The 17,383-nt window shown below is 39.0% G+C and overlaps 2 protein-coding genes across 2 annotated transcripts; one reads left to right on the top strand and one right to left on the bottom strand.

Annotated features, from left to right (window-relative positions):
• idh3g (isocitrate dehydrogenase (NAD(+)) 3 non-catalytic subunit gamma) lies at window positions 1-7,808 on the bottom strand. The gene is made up of 13 exons (XM_031746911.2): window positions 7,675-7,808; window positions 7,393-7,440; window positions 7,080-7,091; window positions 6,210-6,307; window positions 5,994-6,109; window positions 4,162-4,222; window positions 3,923-4,055; window positions 2,219-2,352; window positions 2,006-2,108; window positions 1,762-1,908; window positions 1,527-1,621; window positions 1,367-1,427; window positions 1-835 (listed from the first exon to the last, which is right to left on the bottom strand). Exons 1-13 carry the CDS (start codon window positions 7,753-7,755, stop codon window positions 734-736), a joined length of 1,191 nt encoding a protein of 396 aa, XP_031602771.1. The 5' UTR covers window positions 7,756-7,808; the 3' UTR covers window positions 1-733.
• Window positions 7,809-7,962: 154 nt separating this feature from the next.
• Window positions 7,963-14,251, top strand: fam3a (FAM3 metabolism regulating signaling molecule A). Its single transcript, XM_031746857.2, has 10 exons — window positions 7,963-8,251; window positions 8,694-8,725; window positions 8,809-8,916; window positions 9,245-9,268; window positions 9,366-9,489; window positions 9,782-9,840; window positions 9,946-9,996; window positions 10,112-10,196; window positions 10,788-10,914; window positions 12,317-14,251. The coding sequence occupies exons 2-10, from the start codon at window positions 8,713-8,715 to the stop codon at window positions 12,413-12,415; spliced, it is 690 nt and encodes a 229-aa protein (XP_031602717.1). The 5' UTR covers window positions 7,963-8,251; window positions 8,694-8,712; the 3' UTR covers window positions 12,416-14,251.
• The last annotated feature ends 3,132 nt before the right edge of the window (window positions 14,252-17,383 follow it).

Here is a 17,383-nt window from a genome sequence, read left to right as displayed (position 1 = left end):
AAAGATGTTAAGACATATAATTTCTTTATTGATAACATCTTATGCTCACACACATACAAACAAAGTGAAACCATTCTTTTCATATCAGGCGTTATGAGCATTTTCTTGGATAGACCCAAAAACAGTATAATATTGTGATATCATCCATAGACCAAAAAAAAAGCCATTATGGCACAAGCAGTAAAGTTCAGGTTTGACAGCAGTCACGCTCCTCTATAGTGTATCACCTTTTTAAAGTACAGTTGCTGTGATAAGAACATAAAGGATGTAACAGGACATAATGAGCACTTTACATTTATATTAAGCATTAAGCACATTTTGGTTCATTTAAAGTCTGTGATGTAATCACAAAGTGAAAAATAAATAATGGCTGCTGCAGAAGGTACAGTGGACGATGCGTGGCTATACTTGTATATTTAAATATCTAAAGTAGGCCCTTTCATGTTTCATATGAATCTCTAAGATTCATATTCAGCTGGATAAGCTTTGTGAACTCCAGCAGTAAAACCGATGCTTGCAGGAGTGATAATGGAATTTTATCAAAACTAAACTGTTAAACAGGTCATGTGAAACCTGGAGGTGAGAAAGCAGGGTCATTTGTATTGTGAACAGGTCAGTAAGCTGTGTGAAACGAGATGCTATGGAAACACGGACATCCTCTCTCAGAAGGTACGCCTGTTTAAACTCACACCACCTGATAAGAGCGTGGGTGCGTGAACCTTCCCAGTCATTCTTACAGCTCTGCCGTGAACTGTCCTTTACTCTGGATGACCCTCATGACGGACTGCACCACCTCTAATGTGGTTCCTTGACCCCCGAGATCTGCTGTGTGCAACTGCAAATAAAGAGAAAAAAAAAAAATCACCAATAAGCTACAACAAACAAAAGAACAGGGAGCTAACAAATATGGTCCAAAATCTGTATTAAATTATTTAACACCTCAACGTATGCTATGAAATTGTAGCACTGTGGATTCCGTCTCATGCCACATACTGTATTTGGATAGACGCTTTGTATTTTCTTTGTGCGTGCAAAGTGTAATCAGTTTCCCACAGTAACTAGTCAGATGCTGCACATGATAGGCAGATCAGGTTTTGGAATTTACTCAAGAAACATAATCAAGGCCAACAAACACGCATGCAGGCACAACGTCATGTAAAATCAGATCCCATACAGTGTAGAGCTGCACAAGAGCTTTGTGAAAGGAAAAGGGACACAATGCTGCTTTGTGTGAATGTATTGTGATGCCTTCTAGGAAGCATGCCAGAATTGCCACTGCGGCCTTAAATCCTATGTCATGCAACAATGGCCTGTGAGCTTCATGGCAGCACGATAGGTGAGGAACCCATCAGTGAGGAAGGCTCACCCTGGTTTCGTTCATTGTGGTGAGGACTGCATTCCGGATCACACTTGCATAATCATTAAGCCTGGAGACATAAAGAAGAAAAAAAATTATTTAAATATAATACAGTCACACCAATACACACACAGAAAACAAACGAAGAATTCTATCTGGAAAAGCTTACTTAAGGTGGTCCAGCATCAGGCAGCTAGCTAGCAGCATGGCAGTTGGGTTTGCAATGTTTTTTTCTGCAATACTTTTTCCTGTGTTTCTTGTGGCCTGAAATCCAGTATAAAAAAGAAAGAAACAGAAAACACTGATTTAAAATATTACAGACAGACATGACTCATACATTTTCCATCCTTCAAAATTCTGAGAGAACAGTGTCCTACAAACCTATTCAAGCCTCCAATACTCACCGTTTCAAAGACAGCATAGACATGACCATAATTGGCCCCAGGCACGAGGCCAGGTCCTCCCACCAGCCCTGCGCACACGTTGCTCACCACATTCCCATACAGATTGGGCATGACCATCACATCAAACTGCTGTGGTTTGGACACGAGCTAAACGACACAAATGGAGTTAAGTAAAACAAAGAAAATCAGAAGAAGAACATTTCGAAACGTTCCCTGGATTCCCTAAAATGTCATCATCTGTTACCTGCATTGTGGTATTGTCCACAATCATGCTGTCGAATGTGATTTCTGGATAACCCGAGGCCACTTCTCTGCAGCACTGCAGGAACAAGCCATCACCGAGCTTCCTGTTGAAACAGAAACGCCACACTCAACATTTCCAGGACTAAGAAACTCACCATAGTAAACAAAAGGCCAGACGTGTTTGACAGAATACGTTTTCCAAAAGGTAACTTACATGATGTTAGCTTTGTGTACAGCAGTGACCCTGCGGCGACCTCTCTCCCTGGCCAGTTTGAAGGCATAGTCAGCAATCCTGAGGGAATTATTCCTGGTGATGATCTTTAGACTCTCCACTACCCCGGATACGCTCTAAAAGTAGGACAAGAAGACAATAACAAATGAAATACAGCGACATGAGTTTAAACTTTACTAGAAAGATCAATAAGATTGTAGTGGGAATAAAGTGTCGCCTGTAAAACTGCTATCTACAAGGTAGTACTAAACATTCAAAAATGATTAAGTGCAACAAACATAGAACAAACTTAGCAGTAAATAAAAATAATCATATTAATTAGTACTAAGTGGTTAATAATATAACAATATTTTTCTGTACAAATTGTAAAACAGCATCTATAACTGTATGGAACTGAATGGGACACTTTGTGTAAGCAAACATGGCTCAACAGCTACAGTTACTGTGCTCAGAAGTTTATATACATTCATCATAGAGAATAAATGTCATGTAACGTAATGATTTCTTTGAACTGTTCTGTTTTCCCAGGGTGGAATGATTGTACAGCATCCGTCTTTAATGACTTAAAAAAATAAGAATTGGGTGCACAGGTTTTTATTTAGTTTCTCTAATTTACATACGGCCAGAGCATAAATACAGCCACAAATATAAACATATACTTACTTAAACCTTTTAATAAGTGGTGCTGAATCTTCTTCAGTGTCTTTTAACTTGACAAAGTCAACGAGTATCAACTTCTTTTTAGTCATTATGATTGACTACTGGTTCTTTTTCTTTACCAGTGTAAAAATGATTTGTCTGAGAGCACTCATTGGACTGATCAGTCCTCTGAAAAAAACTCACTGAAGATCTAAGAAACTGTAAATTTACACAAGGTGTGAAGATCTCTCTGAACAATTTTAAACAACGGCAGATTCCAGGATCCTCAGTTCAAACAACTGTACATGAGTACAAGTTATTCAGAGATGTCATCACTTCCACCATCATCATCCAAGATCTGGAGGAAGACCCAAACCACCACCCACAGGTGAGAGGAAACTGTTCAGGTACAACCACCAAGGCTCAAGCCTACAAATAATGGACTATGTTAGAGCCTGAATGTATCCCTTTGACCATGTGTGCATTAGAGAAACTGAAATAAATTTGGACTTGTGCACCCAATTCCTTCTTTTTAAGTCATTAAAGATGTATGCTGTATAATCATTCCGCCTTGAAAAAAAAAAAAAAAAAAAAAAAAAACAACAACACTTAAAAGAAATCATCCAAAGCCCAAAATGACCACAACATTCATGCTAACGATGAGTGTAAACCTCTGAGCACAGTGGTAGCTTCATGCGCAGCAGGTAAACATCCCGGCACACCAATGCCCATTTTAGTCTGCTGTAGATTTGGATCTAATGCAGGATTTTCATGTTTCCTTGCAGCCCAGAAGTCTTATTTAGTTTCAGATAATCGTATTTTATCTGTTGCATTCTGAGGTCAATATTGTCGATATTAAATTCTATCATATGACCAAATCAAAAGATTTTGCACAGTTATTTCATTTGGCAAATTAATGATGCATAGATGGTACCCAATTCCCTTTTCCAAAAAGAGCAAAAAGAGACAGATAAGAAGTGTTTAAGGGACCATAAACATGTTTTTCAGCAGACAGTAGTATTGATTGTTTTTCCTCTTGCATCTGACCTCATGCTCCAGACTGCTGTACTCTCCCTCTGTGTTCTCCCTGATGATCATGATGTCAATGTTCTTGTGGCGAGTCTGGACCCCGGGGAGGGACTGACAGTGCATCACATTGGCGTACAGGTCCAAGCTCGTGCTGTTAGTACACACACAAGACCAAATTACGTAAGAAATGAGAGCTATTTCACACCCAAAAAAAAATGACCTTAATCTAGGAAACTAAAGATTTCATCTAAACTTACCGCAGCACATTATTTCTGGATTTGACAGATGCTGGCAGGGTATGTTTGGTTTCTATGTTACCTATCAAAAGAGGTAAGCAATTTCACAGTTACTTTAGTTCAACCTTCTTATTAAAAATTATACTCTACTTACAGCTACAGTGGCTTGCAAAAGTATTCGGCCCCCTTGAACTTTTCCACATTTTGTCACATTACAGCCACAAACATGAATCAATTTTATTGGAATTCCACGTGAAAGACCAATACAAAGTGGTGTACACGTGAGAAGTGGAACGAAAATCATACATGATTCCAAACATTTTTTACAAATAAATAACTGAAAAGTGGGGTGTGCGTAATTATTCAGCCCCCTGAGTCAATACTTTGTAGAACCACCTTTTGCTGCAATTACAGCTTCCAGTCTTTTAGGGTATGTCTCTACCAGCTTTGCACATCTAGAGACTGAAATTCTTGCCAATTCTTCTTCGCAAAACAGCTCCACAGCTGCCTTGTGACGGCCTCAGAGGTTGTCTAAGAGAATATTTGGAGCAACAACACCATGAAGTCCAAAGAACACACCAGACAGGTCAGGGATAAAGTTATTGAGAAATTTAAAGCAGGCTTAGGCTACAAAAAGATTTCCCAAGCCTCGAACATCCCACGGAGCACTGTTCAAGCGATCATTCAGAAATGGAAGGAGTATGGCACAACTGTAAACCTGCCAAGACAAGGCCGTCCACCTAAACTCACAGGCCGAACAAGGAGAGCGCTGATCAGAAATGCAGCCAAGAGGCCCATGGTGACTCTGGACGAGCTGCAGAGATCTACAGCTCAGGTGGGGGAATCTGTCCATAGGACAACTATTAGTCGTGCACTGCACAAAGTTGGCCTTTATGGAAGAGTGGCAAGAAGAAAGCCATTGTTAACTGAAAACCATAAGAAGTCCCGTTTGCAGTTTGCCACAAGCCATGTGGGGGACACAGCAAACATGTGGAAGAAGGTGCTCTGGTCAGATGAGACCAAAACGGAACTTTTTGGCCAAAATGCAAAATGCCATGTGTGGCGGGAAACTAACACTGCACATCACTCTGAACACACCATCCCCACTGTCAAATATGGTGGTGGCAGCATCATGCTCTGGGGTGCTTCTCTTCAGCAGGGACAGGAAGCTGGTCAGAGTTGATGGGAAGATGGATGGAGCCAAATACAGGGCAATCTTGGAAGAAGACCTCTTGGAGTCTGCAAAAGACTTGAGACTGGGGCGGAGGTTCACCTTCCAGCAGGACAACGACCCTAAACATAAAGCCAGGGCAACAATGGAATGGTTTAAAACAAAACATATCCATGTGTTAGAATGGCCCAGTCAAAGTCCAGATCTAAATCCAATCGAGAATCTGTGGCAAGATCTGAAAACTGCTGTTCACAAACACTGTCCATCTAATCTGACTGAGCTGGAGCTGTTTTGCAAAGAAGAATGGGCAAGGATTTCAGTCTCTAGATGTGCAAAGCTGGTAGAGACATACCCTAAAAGACTGGCAGCTGTAAAAGGTGGTTCTACAAAGTATTGACTCAGGGGGCTGAATAATTACGCACACCCCACTTTTCAGTTATTTATTTGTGAAAAATATTTGGAATCATGTATGATTTTCGTTCCACTTCTCACGTGTACACCACTTTGTATTGGTCTTTCACGTGGAATTCCAATAAAATTGATTCATGTTTGTGGCTGTAATGTGACAAAATGTGGAAAAGTTCAAGGGGGCCGAATACTTTTGCAAGCCACTGTATGTTCTGTTTTTCATACTTTCATACTTTGATTGAAAGAAAAAAAAAAAGAAAAGCTGTTTGCTTACCCTTGAGGGCAACTCCATTTCGCCGGATGGCAGTGATGGCATTATTCATGTCATCATCGGTCTCCAAAGCAGAGTTGACATTCACCACCTCAAAGTCAACTGGCACACAGGTGAACCTGCAGCACAATGTTCACAAACCACACAATGGATGCAATTCTTATGTGACTGTAGATGATATGTAATCACTAAACAGGATTGAGAGTCAATCTAACCAACCTGAAAACTTCTCTGACATGATTGAGAAGCTCTGGACCGATCCCATCACCAGGTATGAGGGTCACAGTGTGCCTGCCTCCATACTTTGCTGGAGGGGGCTAGAAGATAAATGCCAAAGGATCAACTTCAATAAATAGAGAAAATTGGAGGTTTGGCACCTTTTAAAGACAGATCATCCACTACAGTAAACATATGTTATGAAAAAAAAGTTTAGCTTTCCAAGTCTACAAAGTAACATCATGAAAATAAGGTATACAGTGAATTTGATAGTTTTTGGTATCTCATGTCTGCTTATGTCCAGATTACCAATGACATAATAACAAATAGATAAAGTGTAGTAATGTTCACTGTGGTGGATTGACAATATCATGCAATACTTTAATACACAGAAGCAGTAGGAATTCTGAAGTCAAAAGAAAAGAATAATAGTAATAGTAGTCGTATTAGTAGCAGTAGGAAATGTAGAAAATGCTGACAATGGACACAGTTTACAAATCACTGGCCTAAAATCAACCAGTACATGTCCAAAGCAACAAGTAAGTTTGAGAGATTATTGTTAGGCAGTTAGTAGTGTTTTTTTAGGTTTGAGAAATATTTAAATAGATTTGATGATGTCATTACTGTGTTTATTATTGTGAATCAAGATGGTTAGAAATTCCAGTTGAAAATGATGGTAACAACATTTCCATACATCCATGCAATCCATGCAACATGATGTTTAAAAACTGTTATATTATTTTGACAATCCTAGTGCTTTTATTCTCACCACACATCTTTTTTTCTATATCACAACCCCGTTATAGGAAATATTCTCGTTTAAGAAATGATGCAGTGAATTGCAGTGAACCGTGTCACGAGTCAGCTACTTACAATGTTTTCTCCCTGTTGTTGAAGGTGAACAGAGAAAAGCAGAAGGACAAGAGTCAGTTTGACAGCTGCTTAGAAGAACAGGTTTGGTCCAAATAGTGGCAAACAGAGTAGTGTCATAACCTTCACCCCACAAGAAAGTGGAAAAACACATATATAGACACAATCCCCAAATTATACTGAAAAAGACAACAACTTCCAATGCTATACAGCCTGGAAATAAAGACTGATCAACAGCAGATATTTTTATAGTACAGTAGTAATCTTAAATGTGACAAACTGACAACAATCCCATGTACCGATCTGACTCACTCACAGTAAGCGAGGTCTTATTCCGGTGACTGATCAAAGTTGTTCCAAATACCTGGAAAATAAAAAGTGCAAATGATTTAGAGCGTGTTTGTAAATGGATCCTGTGCACGGATGCCGTAAAACCTGTGACCACCCCACAGATGTGGAAAAGCCCGCTAGCTTTGCTAATCAAATGATGTTAACAGCATGACCTTGTGTTAAAAAAAAAAACTATAACGGAGTTTAAATTAGAGCCACGCAACACCATTCACAAGCGAAAGAGCAAGGGCAGCGTGTCTTGTCTTACTTTAGCAGTGTTTCCAAGGCGTCCAACCCAGAAAGGATTAATTATTTTGGACGCGGAGAGTACGGCACTGTGGGCAGCCATCTTGATTTTGCAGTGCTGATCGCGTGTTTAATAAGAGGAGCAGATGTGCCGATGTGACAGAAAAACTGTTCATTTTTTTTAGTTATTTTAGATATTTTATTATTTCTTAACTGTGATAAATGTTGTAAGAATTTGAGTTAAAAAAAACACTAAAAATAATTTTTTATAATTTTTTTTTTTTTGGTCACGTGAACCACTTCACGCAGACTCTGTACTAACGGGTTGAGGTCCGTAGAAAAGGCTCGGGGTGGGCTGTAGGTTATATCCGGAAGACAAATGGGTTAAATTAAACCAGGTCTTTTTCCATGTTCGTCGAAAGAGGGTACCAACTTCAGCCTGTCTTCTTATTGAAAGCGTATTTATATCAGGGACGACTCAATGAGGAAACAGCGCAAGAAATAGCAAAAAGTCCAGGGTGACAAGAGCAACAGCTCCTCGTTACTGTTCGTTGCAGCCGGGCATAGGCGGCGAAACAAGGCGATCCTCTCTTGTAAAGGTAAGCAAGTGAACTTTTACGGTTCTAATTCTAGTAGAAATGTAATTGACAATATCGCTAAGGGTTCATTCTTCACTGTCTCCTCTCTGAGATTGTTTGAGCTCATTTTATAACCTTTAAACGTCATCTCTGCAGAGCCATTTTGCAGGGCCACTGTAAAAAAAATTAATAAATAAAAAAATAAAGCTAGGAAGAGAAACGTCACACAGAGGAAAATTACCCTTTTAAATTATTTAAAATAATTACATTTTTTATTCATGACTGTGTTTCTTTCAGATTTTATCATCTTTTAAAACTAAAGGTAGACTACAGGCAAAGACTAATATTTAGTATAACTAGAAGCTGGGAAATGTTATTTTAAATAAGAACGTTTTACTAAAAAGTCTCCTGTCTTGTTAAACTTCTTTAGCCACTCTAATGTCAATGCTTTTCTTCTCCCCAGGCCTATGAAACAGTGAAGCATGAGATTAACAGGTGGGTTGATATTTTCAATAGGAACTTCCTGATAAACCCATATGTTTCTGGCCTGAGCTGATGTGTCCTGATCATTGTGACAGGCCCCCTGCGAGCTGTGGCTGTGGTGCTGCTGGTGGGTCTCACCTGGCTGCTAGCAAACACCTTATTTGGAGGGGAGAGTGCGTCATCTATGCTGCATTTCTTCAGCGGTAAGAGGAATCAAGCGGAAACCAGTTAACTAACAAGGAATAAAATTTTCCAAATATGGAAGAAAATATGACTTTACACGTTGGATTGTTAGGTCTGTTTTATGTGAGTTAAATCTTTTGGGTTTGCATTGCTAACTGGTCAAAACAAGCAGGTGGTAAACTGCAATCAGAGTTTTTAATGTGTCTGCCATTTTAGTGACAAAGCTACAAACAAGTTATGTGTGTTGATTTTTAAGCTGATGCATGTTTGATGGATGGACTTTTCCGAATGTAAGATTGGTAAGTTTAATCAGGAAATCTGTTTTTTTTTGTTTGTTTGTTTTTTCAGGTACAAGTGAAGAAGCAACACCAGGTAAGCAAACTGTACAGCATATCTTTACTCATTAATTAATACTTTCACAAAGTTGCCTTCTTATCTTCCTTCTTATGATCAACATGTTTTTTAACAGAACCCCACCCACGAAAATATAAATGTGGACTTTCAGCCCCTTGTCCTCCAAAACATCTGGCTTTCCGTCTGGTGTCTGGTGCTGCCAACGTCATTGGCCCTAAAATCTGCCTGGAGGACAAGATGTGAGATTCAGTGTTAATTATTTCTGGTTCTTCATCTATGTCTTTGTCTCTCCTTAGTCCCTCCTTTTTTCCCCCCTTTTTTGTTTTGTTTTGTTTTCACACTGTTCTGTTTTTTTCCTCTGTGCTGTCATAACCAGGCCTTCAAGCCTGTCTGGGGAGCTGAATGCAAGTATTGTTTCTTTCTGCTGGTCCCTCTCATCGTTTTGCCTGTTGTCTTGGCCCGTATAAGTGTTACATAGTGTGAATAAGAGTTTAAATAGCTATGTATAAGCCTTGTGGTTTTGTCTAATAGGTTAGTGAGCAGTGTGAAGAACAATGTTGGCAGGGGACTAAACATAGCCTTGGTGAATGGTAAGACTCTCATTCTTCACGTTTTAGCAGACTATGTTGTTTTTGTTTTTTTAGCTCCTTTTCATGGTGCTGTTTTAACATTTTACTGATGTATCTTTGCTCCAGGGTTGACTGGCGAGCTTTTGGAGACAAAAACCTTTGATATGTGGGCAGGAGGTAATAAAAACCAGACATTAATGTTTAATATGCTTCTCATATCCTGTAGTCCATACACTTTGGCAGTAACAACCCATAAACTGCACTTCAGATCTCATTTGATGCTCATTTTCAGATGTTTCTGACCTGTTGAAGTTTCTCCGGCCTCTTCATGAGGGAACACTTGTGTTTGTGGCCTCCTTTGATGATGCAGCTACAAAGTAAGGATTCGTGTTGTGCTCCCAGTTCCTCCCCTTTCACATTAGCCAATTTTAATAGAAACCTGGAAAAAGTTGATATTATGAAGGATTGTGTTATAAATATTTAGTAGAGTAAAACAAAGAGGATTTTGGCTCATGTGCTGTCACATTTTTCAGATAATTAATTTCTGTTATAAAATAAATTTGAATGCATTTATCTGGGAAGCCTAACAAGTTAAACTGTCACTGAGCAGTGCAAGGAAGAATGTATGATAATGTGACAGTGAATGGCAGGCTTGGCACAAAAGCCTTTCACCTTTAAGATTTATCGGGGTTGCTACATGTGAACACTGACTTCATGATTCCATTTAAATTAGATTTACAAAGTGTAGAACTGAATTAAATTAGACTGATTCAATTCTTGATGTCTTGGATGATAATTATTAAAGTGTTCATGATGAGAATTTATTGCAGAGACCACAATATCTTCCTTATTAAGCAAATGGTGTTTGTAACGTTGTGGTTTCCTTGAAATAAATGTTTAATGTTTAAAAAGCCCTCTAAACTTGTTTGTTGTCTTTGGTTTTTTGTTTGTATTTTTCACTATGTCAGGCTGAATGATGAGTCTCGACGGCTGTTTGAGGAGCTCGGGAGCACAGCGGTGAAGGATTTGGCCTTTAGAGACAGCTGGGTGTTTGTTGGAGCCAAGGGTATTGAGAATAAGAGTCCCTTTGAGCAGGTTTGTTCCTTTTTACTATTAGTGCTGATCGAGGGCTGGAGGTGGAGTCGGTGTGCTGTCTTTGATGTGACGCCAATGTTCAGTTGAAAATATTCTTCCTGTGTGAACAGATCACATTGCATAAGGTGCCAACTGGCAGTAAAGTCAGTATGATTTGGTTACAGTCACAGCAGTATTACAAAACAACATTAACTATAACCACCGGACACTTTATTAGGTACACCTTGTTAGTACTGTTGGCTTCAGAACTGCCTTAATTCTCAAAGATTGGGCAAAGAGGTGCTGGAAACAGTCCTCTGAGATTATGGTCCATATTGATGTGATAACATCACACAGTTGCTACAGTTTTGTAGGCTGCACATCCATGATGTATGTTTTTCCATTCAACCACATCCCAAAGGTGCTCTGTTAGATTGAGATCTGTGACTGTGAGACTAAGACTACAGAGGCTCTGTTTGCACTAAAGGCCAGCACACGACCACATTCTGAACTGCTGATACAAAGCAGGATGGATTCATGTTTTCATGTTGTTTACGCCAAATTCTGGCCCTACGGTCTGAATGTTGCAGCAGAAATCGAGACTTATCAGACCAGGAAACATTTTTCCAATGATCTATTGTTAACTTAATTTCAGTGACCCTGTGTGAATTGTAGCCTCAGTTTCTTGTTCTTAGCTGACAGGAATGGTACCCAGGGTGGTCTTTTACCACTGTAGCCCATTTTCTTTAAAGTTCAACAATCATAGCTCCTCTTCTGTAAACCTGGGTTTTAACAAGTCATAATTTAAGTTAATGCTGCATTTCTACGAACTCGAAGCAGTGTGTCAGTTCTTCTCTGGCGTCGAGCTGCTGAGGAAAATCCCAGCAGATCAGCAGTTTCTGAAATACTCTCAAGAGCCTGTCTGGCACCAACAACCATGCCACGTTCAAAGTCACCTTTCTTTGGGTTTCAGAGGTTTAAACATTAACCTGCTTAAAAAACAAAACACTAACCTATTAACCTGCTGAAGTTTAAAGTTCAACAGGTGGTGTTGGCCATGGTAGCAACTCTGTACCTACATGCTTGGTGTTGCTGCCATGTGATTGGCTAATAAGATATTTGCATTTTTGATTTGGTTTGGGGGTTTTTTTGCATTTGGACTACCACATGATAATGCAGATTTTTTTTTTAAATGGGCTGTTTTGAAGTCTGGTATTCAAAATGGGAAGTGATGAATAGGGAAAACCCCAATGCACACTTTTCAACAGTGACTATTAACTGCTAAATGGCTAAAACACCTTTGACTTGAAAAACTCAGTCAGGTTCAGCACTCTGTGTACAATTATTCAGCAGCTAGTGTGCTAAAGGAACCTGATCCCAGTCTGTTTTGCTGACATCATTTATGTTTGTCTTTCCCCCTTAGCGTATGAAAAACAGTAAAAGCAGCAACAAATATGAAGGCTGGCCCGAGTCACTGGAGATGGATGGCTGTATTCCTCTGCGGCCACCACTGGAAAGTTAACTCTGCCCGGTACCCCTCATATGCATTACAACAAAACCTGGAGGAACTGTCAGAAGGGCCAGGAACTGCTTAATGAGTGACAAAATTCAAGCTCTGGACCACAAATAACTTTTTCATTTTTCCTCTCATGGCAGAGGCATGAGCTCGGTGCAAAGATCGTCTTGACTTAATATATTTAAAGTTGCTGAAACCTGCTGTAGAGGATTTCTGATTTAAGCTTTGTGAGCCACTTTTGAGCTGAAGTAATGCTTTGGAATCAAGTAAGATTATGTTAGGCTCTGGGAAACTTCAAAGTCCAACTCAGTGTTTCCATTATGAAAATTACTGCACCTGAGAAGAAAAAAAAGAAATGGAAAAGTTAGTAGATCGAGGCAGCCCTATACTCTCACTATGCAAATGTATAGAGCTTTTGGACTTAGGCAATTGCTCTGCTTCCGCTCTCACATGAAACAGTCTGTCAGTGTATACAGCTTTGATGAGAGGATGAAGACTAGTTATCTTGTTGGTTTTAAAAACCAGTGGACGAGTGTGGATTATAGAAAGAGCTATCAGGTGAACTCAGTTGTCCTCCAAGTTTTATGTCCACATATATAAGGCTAAACCTGAGGTTTCCTTTAAGTTGCTATAAATGTAATTTTTCCGTTACAATAACAAAATCAATTGATAATGATAATGTTGACTGATAATGTTCTGCTAGGATTATGAGTGTGATGGCAGATGAAGAAAAGAGAGAGTGAGCAGAGATAAAGTGCACAGGCTTTAGGTAAATACACACACACACACACACACAATGTGTATGATACTTATCAGGGAAAAGAACGTGCTGCCAGCTAGGCTGCAAACTTGCCAATGACTTAATTCATAGTGCCCTCTGTACATATTTTCTTACATTTCTTTTCCAGTAAGGCACTGCTTTTTTGACATTTACGGTGTGATTTATTCACTTCAGTCATGACCCAGGTATACTTTCCCTGAACGCTGGAAAAAAAAATCTTACAGGAAACACTGCAAGTGTCAGATAACCAAAGTGTAACAGTGATGAGTGGATGAATACAGCTAGAGTAGGTCTTCCAAAGCCATTGTTGGAAATAGGTACATTTCTCTCTCTTCAGGACTGCCTATAGATTTATGTTTTGTTTTTTGTACTTGAGCAACAGCATAGATAAGTGTTCAATACTCTGATGTAGAAAAACATAAACACCTGAGTGGTTTCATGCTGGAAACAATAATTCAGAGTAGAAAGAAAAACTGGGTCTGTGGACGTATTTTATATTTCATACTTTAATATATTTTTGTTGTGTAATGTAAAATTCATTAATAATAGTGCTTAGCTGCCGTTGTTTCGTAGAACTTGATGTACACTAGTTGTTGCTCATCACATGTTTACAGTTTTGTTTTTTGTCTGTTTTTTTTTTTTTAATTAGTCTTTGTCATTGTCCTTTAATAAAACTATTTATTTTTAAATACTTAAACAGAAAGCAAACTATTTGTGTGGGTTCATCACAACACTGCCGGTGGTTCTGGAGTTGTCCCAGGCCTCCAGGCATCTTTACACTCTTTGCTTTGCTTAAAGATTATTGGTATGGTTATTGATTGGTTATTTTTTCTTTCTTTTTATGTTGAATGGATTAATTTTGCTTCTTGAAAGACTAATATATATATATGAAGTGTAAAGACCTAGTTCTTCTCTATCGCTCTGTATGATTAACTCTGTTTCAGTTGCCTTTCTGAATTAGGTTGTGCTACCAAAATGTAATTTTTTTTTTCTACAAAAGATTACAGTCTGTGCTTTTATTGTGACAACAATGATGATGATGAATAAAGTATGTTCTAATATCGGTGTGTTTTTATTCCCGTGGGCCCTAATATTGAGTCATCTGCCATGCTTGGAGAAATTCACCAGAGGGCGACAAAAGGCAAAGTCTCACTGGGGTTACTCAGTTCATCCTGCTCAAGGCATTTGCTTCACTAAGCATACGCTCTGCTGGGGATAACAGCTTCGGACTGAATGCACTGTTTTTGCTTTGACAGGGAATTCAGTGACAGCAAAGAATAGCGATGGTCGTTGAATCGATACACTGTAACGTAGTAATGTCAAACACGATCAATTTCATTGTTTCATTGAAATGTGTTATGAGGCCTTCAGGTCGTGGGGGGAAAATCGTGAATTCGCGTTATGCGTTATTTGACGTTCAAAAGCACAAACTGGGGTTGAAAACCTGAGGTAGAAAAGCAAATCTGCACCCTAAATGCCTGACTTCTATCTTTCAGAATTATATTGGGCAATTCAGTTGTTTTCATTGTCACAAAAGTAGAACTAAAGTCAGTGCTGGATAGAGACCGGTGTATCGGAAATTAGAGTTTTTTGCTCTCGTGGGAATTTTGTCATTAGCGTCATACCTTGCAAGAAAAACAGTATAACATGGATGTATATGCATGCATGTGTCCATATGCAGTTACACGAGTAGTACATACTAATTTTTATATTCAAGTATTGCATTAAAATAAATTTTGAGGTACTTGAGCGTTTCTCTTTAATACTGAGTATTTATATTAAACGCTGCTTTGCACTTGTACTAAGGTGTGTGTTTGGTGGATGTGCAATATCGTACTTTTTATCTGATAGTTACAAGTTTCTATTTTCATTTATATGGATAATGTGGTGAATTATTACAGAACAGAGAGTGAAAGCTATAGTTAAAATCAGCTTCGCCTTAACCAGCTATGACTGAAAAATACTAATTGCAATGAAAGCATGAATAATGTGATGCAGGCCTGTCAAAAGACTCCAATCCGACCCCAATAAAAACGTTGGAAAACATGAGAAAGGCATAAATTATGGACTTTTAACTGTATTTTCATATACAGGGAGTGCAGAATTATTAGGCAAATGAGTATTTTGTCCACATCATCCTCTTCATGCATGTTGTCTTACTCCAAGCTGTATAGGCTCGAAAGCCTACTACCAATTAAGCATATTAGGTGATGTGCATCTCTGTAATGAGAAGGGGTGTGGTCTAATGACATCAACACCCTATATCAGGTGTGCATAATTATTAGGCAACTTCCTTTCCTTTGGCAAAATGGGTCAAAAGAAGGACTTGACAGGCTCAGAAAAGTCAAAAATAGTGAGATATCTTGCAGAGGGATGCAGCAGTCTTAAAATTGCAAAGCTTCTGAAGCGTGATCATCGAACAATCAAGCGTTCATTCAAAATAGTCAACAGGGTCGCAAGAAGCGTGTGGAAAACCAAGGCGCAAAATAACTGCCCATGAACTGAGAAAAGTCAAGCGTGCAGCTGCCAAGATGCCACTTGCCACCAGTTTGGCCATATTTCAGAGCTGCAACCTCACTGGAGTGCCCAAAAGCACAAGGTGTGCAATACTCAGAGACATGGCCAAGATAAGAAAGGCTGAAAGACGACCACCACTGAACAAGACACACAAGCTGAAACGTCAAGACTGGGCCAAGAAATATCTCAAGACTGATTTTTCTAAGGTTTTATGGACTGATGAAATGAGAGTGAGTCTTGATGGGCCAGATGGATGGGCCCGTGGCTGGATTGGTAAAGGGCAGAGAGCTCCAGTCCGACTCAGACGCCAGCAAGGTGGAGGTGGAGTACTGGTTTGGGCTGGTATCATCAAAGATGAGCTTGTAGGGCCTTTTCGGGTTGAGGATGGAGTCAAGCTCAACTCCCAGTCCTACTGCCAGTTTCTGGAAGACACCTTCTTCAAGCAGTGGTACAGGAAGAAGTCTGCATCCTTCAAGAAAAACATGATTTTCATGCAGGACAATGCTCCATCACACGCGTCCAAGTACTCCACAGCGTGGCTGGCAAGAAAGGGTATAAAAGAAGAAAAACTAATGACATGGCCTCCTTGTTCACCTGATCTGAACCCCATTGAGAACCTGTGGTCCATCATCAAATGTGAGATTTACAAGGAGGGAAAACAGTACACCTCTCTGAACAGTGTCTGGGAGGCTGTGGTTGCTGCTGCACGCAATGTTGATGGTGAACAGATCAAAACACTGACAGAATCCATGGATGGCAGGCTTTTGAGTGTCCTTGCAAAGAAAGGTGGCTATATTGGTCGCTGATTTGTTTTTGTTTTGTTTTTGAATGTCAGAAATGTATATTTGTGAATGTGGAGATGTTATATTGGTTTCACTGGTAAAAATAAATAATTGAAATGGGTATATATTTGTTTTTTTGTTAAGTTGCCTAATAATTATGCACAGTAATAGTCACCTGCACACACAGATATCCCCCTAAAATAGCTAAAACTAAAAACAAACTAAACTACTTCCAAAAACATTCAGCTTTGATATTAATGAGTTTTTTGGGTTCATTGAGAACATGGTTGTTGTTCAATAATAAGATTATTCCTCAAAAATACAACTTGCCTAATAATTCTGCACTCCCTGTAAGTTTTACAGAATTATCTTTACTGATAAAGACCTCGCATTTGCTCATTCTTGCTACACCAGATTAATAAGGCAATACATTATTTTTTTTTTATGACAGAGAAATGTATAGAAATATCTGGGGTTTTTGGGGGGGTGGGGGGCTTGAAACTGTTAGTTCATACGGTTAAGGCCAAAGAGTAGTGCTGACACTTTTTTTCTTTTTAACTACAGCAGCATTTATATATCATAAAGGAAAAAACGGTCATGTTCTGTTGAAACTGCTTCTTTTTCTTATATAAAGACATCCTAATGAGTCAAAGTGGGGTGTATGTATGAGATAACGTCAGTTAGTCATTACTGATCTAATGTATCAAATGAAAGTATAACATGCACATGATTTATTTAGAGTTTTCAGCTTTTTAACTTTTTATTCTTTTACCTCTATTCATGCTTTTACTTTTAAACTTCAGATTTTTAATTGAGAAATTTCTTGTAGTTCTACTGAATACTTTTTCCACGAAAAGCTAACAAACACACATATAAACATAGTATTTTAATTAG

Source organism: Oreochromis aureus, linkage group 20 (genome assembly GCF_013358895.1).
Source record: "Oreochromis aureus strain Israel breed Guangdong linkage group 20, ZZ_aureus, whole genome shotgun sequence".
Taxonomy (NCBI): domain Eukaryota; kingdom Metazoa; phylum Chordata; class Actinopteri; order Cichliformes; family Cichlidae; genus Oreochromis; species Oreochromis aureus.
This window is presented reverse-complemented; position numbering and strand designations above follow the sequence as displayed.

Excerpts from the sequence above, each read along its gene's own strand:
- idh3g (XM_031746911.2), bottom strand. The coding sequence starts at position 7,755 with ATGGCTGCCCACAGTGCCGTACTCTCCGCGTCCAAAATAATTAATCCT. Across the intron at positions 2,353-3,922 it reads ACAGCAGTCTGGAGCATGAG|AGCGTATCCGGGGTAGTGGA; the intron begins GTCAGATGCAAG and ends TCCTACTTTTAG. Across the intron at positions 2,109-2,218 it reads GTACACAAAGCTAACATCAT|GAAGCTCGGTGATGGCTTGT; the intron begins GTAAGTTACCTT and ends CTGTTTCAACAG.
- fam3a (XM_031746857.2), top strand. Across the intron at positions 9,269-9,365 it reads AAGTGAAGAAGCAACACCAG|AACCCCACCCACGAAAATAT; the intron begins GTAAGCAAACTG and ends GTTTTTTAACAG. Across the intron at positions 10,915-12,316 it reads ATAAGAGTCCCTTTGAGCAG|CGTATGAAAAACAGTAAAAG; the intron begins GTTTGTTCCTTT and ends TTTCCCCCTTAG.